This window comes from Fukomys damarensis, unplaced genomic scaffold (assembly GCF_012274545.1).
Source record: "Fukomys damarensis isolate Sample0158 unplaced genomic scaffold, DMR_v1.0_HiC HiC_scaffold_33, whole genome shotgun sequence".
NCBI lineage: Eukaryota > Metazoa > Chordata > Mammalia > Rodentia > Bathyergidae > Fukomys > Fukomys damarensis.
In genome coordinates this window covers 6445404-6451403 of record NW_022900945.1, presented here as the reverse complement: position 1 = coordinate 6451403, position 6000 = coordinate 6445404, and the positions used below count along the sequence as shown (strand labels likewise).

Below are 6000 nucleotides of genomic sequence, written 5' to 3'. Positions count from 1 at the left end.
GCAGGCCCGACCCGCGGCCCCTGGAGACGCAGAGCCCCGCGGGGGAGGGGGCGCTCTCCCTCCGGGGCCCTTGTTTTCAGAGGAGGCAGCGGAAGGCAACTAAATTTTTTCTAAAAAATCAAGCATTCACGTCTTGCAAAAGAGAAAAACAAAAACAACCGCACACTTCAGCAACTAGTATTATGAAACTGTTCACGATTTTTATTTATACACTGGGAATCATTAACAGATGTTAATATTTCCACCCTGGCTACCATTTCTCCTCCACACCAGTGTAAAATTTCCTGCAATCTACGCAAATTTTGGTAACACTGAATTTGTAACCAGTTTTTCATTGACCCTTCAAAAAATTTTCTGAAGTTTAAAAATAAATTAGATTTCACAATAGTTTACTTTTAAAAAGCACATTTCACAATACTTTAAATGCATTGAAGTTTATAATGAGCACTTTCTAGATAAGAATTTGCTTCACATGCTTACTCCCGACTACGAAAAACAAAAGCAAAACCCTTGCCTTTTCGTCTTGGTCCTCCTGTGAACTCCTCTCCCAACTGCACCCTGTGCTCTGCTCAGGAACAAAGAGTGCACGGGCTTTTTATTACCGGTGGGCACCTGCCCAGGATGCAGGGCTCGGCACTGGGCCCGTCTCCGGTCATGCCCTGTACGTGCCTCACACACGCACGAGATCCGTTCAGGTGACAGTGGCATCTGCTCTCAACAGTCTGCCGAGGAAGCGCCTGGAGCCCAGAGCTGATCCGGACAGAGCCCCTTCCCTGAGGGCGGCTGGGCCGGGCCGACAAGGCCGGTGCCTTGGGAGGGTCAGGGCTCTCGGGTGTCGAGATCTGGGCGTGGAGCCCACTGCGGCCTTGGTTTGCTCACTACTTCATTGACACTTGCCTATGGCTTTTACACAAAACAGATAGGCTGCGTGATTGTGAACCTCAGCACGATTAGAAATTACAACTAATTGTTTGCCACTCATAAATAATCAATGAGAAAGGACAAGGAACGCTTGAACAGGGTTTTTGGCCTGTCTTTTATTTTTTTTTAAACGTTCAACATCTGTCTATTCTCTGTGATGGGTTCACATAATCTTGTTGTTTTTTTTTTCTTCCTGGTACCTGTGATGGAACTCTGGTCCTTGGGCTTGCAAGGCAGGAGGCGGAACCACCGAGCTAAATCCCCGGCTCTGGGCCCCATCATCTTTTACATTATGCTACACTTTTATGCTTGGTATTTCATAATAAAAATTACAAACCCAAACAGAAAAAAGTTCTGCGATAAAAGTTCTTTAACCACCCAAAGCCAGTTTCTGCATGGTCACTTACTGAACACAAGTAGATGGTGCTCTGATATGCAGGGTTAAAGTGGCAAAACAGAATTTTCTTCAAATAAAGAGCACTTAAAACATTTTATTTTCAAAGTACCTAGCAGCTACAAGATTAAAGACTAGCTTAAATACTAAACTTTTCAGTAAATATGTGATTTTAAGAAATTTAATTTCACTTCTGAGAATCTGTTTTCTTGTCAATTAAACAAGGAATTGAATAATTTGAAGATCCTTGAAGGTCTAACAAATAACTACTTTGCATCATTCCTGTCTGTATCCAATAGAAACATGCAGTGAAAGACATCCACCAGTCAGCAGTACACCTAACCCACACTAACTGTGAATCACTTCAAATTTGTTTAGGCTCCCAATTAAATAAAAATGTAAGGATATAGGTATTGAGCGTGTCTTTTATTATATTCCCAATATTGTAAAAGACAGTTGAAAATACACAAATTTCTTCGAATACGATGTACTATGTTTCAGGGCTTTTCCTAGCTGTCAGAAATACAGCAGGGAAAGGATAATCAGTGTCCTTGATCTCAAGAGATGTGAGGTCCACTATGGCAAACTCTTCATAAGCAAACATAAAGGTATAAGGAGCACTGTGCTGTGATGAAATAAAACAGGATAGGAAGCCAGGCATGGGGGTGCACACCTGTGAACCTAGCACCACAAGGCTGAGGCAGCAGGATCTCTGTGAGCTCAAAGCCAGTTCGAAGCACAGAGCACAACTCTTCTCAAAACAAGCAAACCAATCAAAAGAAAAGAAAACAAAAAGGATAGGAGAGCCAGGTGTGGTGTGCAGTGCCCATAGTCCGGACTATGAGGTGGGAGGGTCACTTGGGCTCAGACACTCTAAACCAGCCAGAGCAACATCCCAAAGTTCCAGCTCAATATGGAAATGAAAAAATAGGATAGAAAATAGGATAGAAAATGTTACCGGTTGGGACATTAGCAAAAGGAGAAAGCAAGCCATTTGAATATCTGGGGAAGAGCCTTCCAGACAAAGGAAATTGCAAATTATAAAGGTCCCTAGAACAACAAATTTGAAGCTTCCAAGAAAAGAAGATCTCTCTGATGAAGGAGTGCTTCTGTTTCCCACTTCTATTTCAGAGAAGGGCACAAGATGCTGAAAGTGGACTCACGGAGCCAGGGGCCCTGGGAAAGCCGGCAGGGCCCGACTGGCCCACAGGAGAGGCACTCCTTCCTCCTGTGCAGAAGGACGACTACAAACTTCTACATTCAGCATAAAGGGGAAGAAAGAACTAAGTGCAGGCTCATTCAGGGATGGGGCTGTGTCCACCCTAATGCCATTCACACTCTGGAGCCTGGGCAGGGTTGGTACTTGGTTATGCTGAACTTGGACGGAACTGGAATTTAGACACTATTTTTCTATTTTCAGTTGTTTTTGCAAATGTTTGGTTGTCAGGATAGAGGAACTGGAGACAGAGCAGCACTGAATAAATGGGTACTTGTTAACGAAATAATAGTAGTATGTAAATAAAATGCTGGGTGAGGATTTCCTTAAAAAAATTGTATTGCAGAGGGGCTTTTAGGAGATCTTGCCATAGTGAAAGAAGTACGTACAGGAAAGGACACTTAAGTTTATCTTTGGTAGGTTAGGGAAGGCTTCTAGTTATGCTTGAATGATAAATACCAGCTTTACTAAGAGTTGATGCTATTTCTCTTACAAAGGAAAGAAGAAAAAAACCTGCTATTTTGGCCTACAAAGTTATATTATGGGAAAGCACGTGATTTCTGATAGGTTTTTTTTGAAACATGGAATAAAATTCACACGTTCCCTACAGTATCAAGACCCCCAGGCCCCAGCTGCTGTTAGGTAAGGAGCCACCACTGCCACATGAATAAGAAAATTTAAACTGACTCCTGAGAACTGGCAGAAAAGTATGCCAGAAATATTACAGAGGAATGTTTTCCACAAACCCTCAAAATCCTATCTTCTCATTGTACCAATGCTGTAATGAACAAGCTTCTGTCCTTTCAAGACTCAGACTTCTAGAGGTCTTTGTGTATCTAGATGGAAGAGCGTTGGGAAAAGGGCACGAACACGGGGGACGATCACACCCCTACTGCAGGTCCTTTTCCCACTCAGCTCACTGCTGTTTTGATAGCTATTTCTGCTTACACTAACAAGTAGAGTCCTCCTGAAAGACATAACTTTGCAAATCTGCACAAGCAACAGGACTTTTATTAAATTACTAGGTAAGCAGCTTTCCTCTTCACCAAATAAGCGTCGGAGAAGAGCAAAGGCGATATACTAACCTTTGTGTCCCTGATGGTAACATACAGTTTACAGAGGCACCTTTTCCCGAAGCAACAGGGCTGTGCTATGTTCCCCTGGCTGGCACCGAGCAACTTCTGGGATCCAGGGGTCCCTTCTGCCTCCATCTCCCCAGAAGTTGGGGTTACGGGAACAGGCGTACCATACCACCCACACCAGAGAGAAGCGCTTTACTGAGTCAAAGCCGCCAAGTTTTTACTGAGCATCATCATTTGCTAGAAAGCTTACAAACACCTCTCAGAATCTGCTCAGTCCCATAAAACAGGCAGCGTAACACTACAGCATACACAGGCCATGCATGCAACAAAGGCTTAGTGAACAAAGGCCAGCAAAGTATTTGTTAGGTTTAAGGGAAATTTGGCTGAAATAAAAAAGCCTCAAAGTTAAGTGTATGGCTATAATTTTTTCTCCTATGGCTAGTGAAAGAAAAACAAAAAATGAGTTGCTGCTTACAAATCTATAAACTAAACTACAGATCTCTACTCTTTTATTTATAAATTTGATAAATTTGCTTTATTTGTAACTTACACATTAAGATAATTAAAAAAGTATGGATTGTTAAATCAAAATTATAAATCATATGCTTCTTTCTTCTATCTAAATGAAGGGGAGAAGCTACTGGATGAGTTAGTAGTGCGAGACTGACCAGACAGACGGACCGACGTACCCACACTCACATGGCACACAGAGAGACATAAACAGAAGTCTATTTCCATATCCTTCTTTCATACTGTCTAAAATAGCAGGGATTTATAGCTATGTGTTTGAAATGACAGAGCAGAGCCTCAACATCCTGAAATGGTAAGGAGAAGTACATGCCCATTTCACAGCTCTGTTTTTATGATTATCACAGAGGAGAAAAGGAAAAATACTCTGAGCATTAAGATACTATTTCCAACTTCCAGATGCACAGTATTCTAAGCTGTGGTACATAATTACAGCTTGGAAAAATCACAAGTTATCAGTTACAGATAAGTGTGGCACTATGGATTGGGGTGGGTTAATGGAAACATTTGGCTGGGAACAATGATTGCTTGATACTATCTTCTAAGGCACAGGAGATTCTTTTGAGTCTTAACAGAGGAAAGGCCATTTAAGGGAATGAGTCACCATCTTGAAAGACAATCCAGTGAAAAATATATCCTGGGGAGTTATATACAGCTCTAAGTAAATAGTTTCAAGCATCTTAACATGACTTTGCCTTAATCAAGGAACAAGACATTTGCATAATTTGACCTTTCACTTTGATGCTATAAAATTAATGTTTTCTTCATGAAAGAACTTATTTTTAAAGACTTACAAAACTGACAAAAATGAAAGTACACTGACTGTAGGAATACATTAGCTGAATGCGTTCAAAATGGCCTTTCATCCTCACAGCACTTAAAAGGTGCTAGACCGATTAGTAACACAATCCCTCAGGTCAAACTGAAGGAGTTTCGCTACTCATTAAGGCAACTATGTGGCTTCGGGCTCATTACTTTGCTCATCAAATTTCTTATCTGCATCCTGGGGAATAATGCCCACCTCACAGGGCTTGCGATTCTCACACAGATGCCTTGCAGATACAGACTATGATTACAACACCTTCTCTACAAATCAACTACGGTTTAAAAGAACTAAGTAACTACATGAGTAATGGAGCAGGCAGGGATTAAAAACACCCAACTAACCAGGTATCTCACTTGGTATTTCCACTCTGTTGTCTGTTGTAATAATTCTAGAAAAAAATTAAACTTCAAAAACGTGAAGGTTGGGGCTGAGGATGTAGCTCAGTGGTGCTACACCAGCCTCGCAAGCAAGGTCCTTTAGGTCTTTATTATCTGATTACATCTCTTGGTTAGAAAGAAGGAATGGTCTTCCTCAGCTGGAGCTCCATTTTATGTGCCTGTTCTTTTAGGCCAGTGCCCTGTATTAATTATACTGCAACACTCACATGAAAGATAGGAATCACAAGAGGTCATTTGCATAGTGCAGCTTCTTATTTAGACTTTACTTTTCTGGTGTATGTATGCATGAGGTGGACTGGACCCAGGGCCTCAGTGACATCCCCAGACATTAATGTTTCTTTTCTTTTCTTTTCTTTTTTCTTTTTTTGAGACAGGGTCTCACCATGTAGTTGAAACTGACTTGGAACTATGTAGCCCAGGCTGGTCTTGAATTCACAGCAATCCTCCTGCCTCAGCCTCCCCAGTGCTGGGATTACAGGCATGTGCCACCACGCCTGGCTCAATGTTTCGTATTTTCAGACAGGGTCTGTGTTGCCCAGGCTGGTGGCAAACTTGTGGTCTGCTGCCTCTGAAGTACATATACGTGCCACTGTGCCCAGGGAGATTTCACATTTTTATATGGTGTATTAAAAAAA

The 6000-nt window shown here is 41.9% G+C and overlaps 1 protein-coding gene across 1 annotated transcript in view; it reads right to left on the bottom strand.

Moving 5' to 3' along the window:
• Srsf11 (serine and arginine rich splicing factor 11) overlaps positions 1-6000 on the bottom strand; it is a 37526-nt gene that overhangs the window by 25427 nt on the left and 6099 nt on the right. Inside the window, exon 3 of the mRNA XM_010605242.1 lies at positions 2479-2543. Within this exon, the coding sequence (XP_010603544.1) occupies positions 2479-2543 (65 nt within the window). The remainder of the gene's footprint in view (positions 1-2478; positions 2544-6000) is intronic.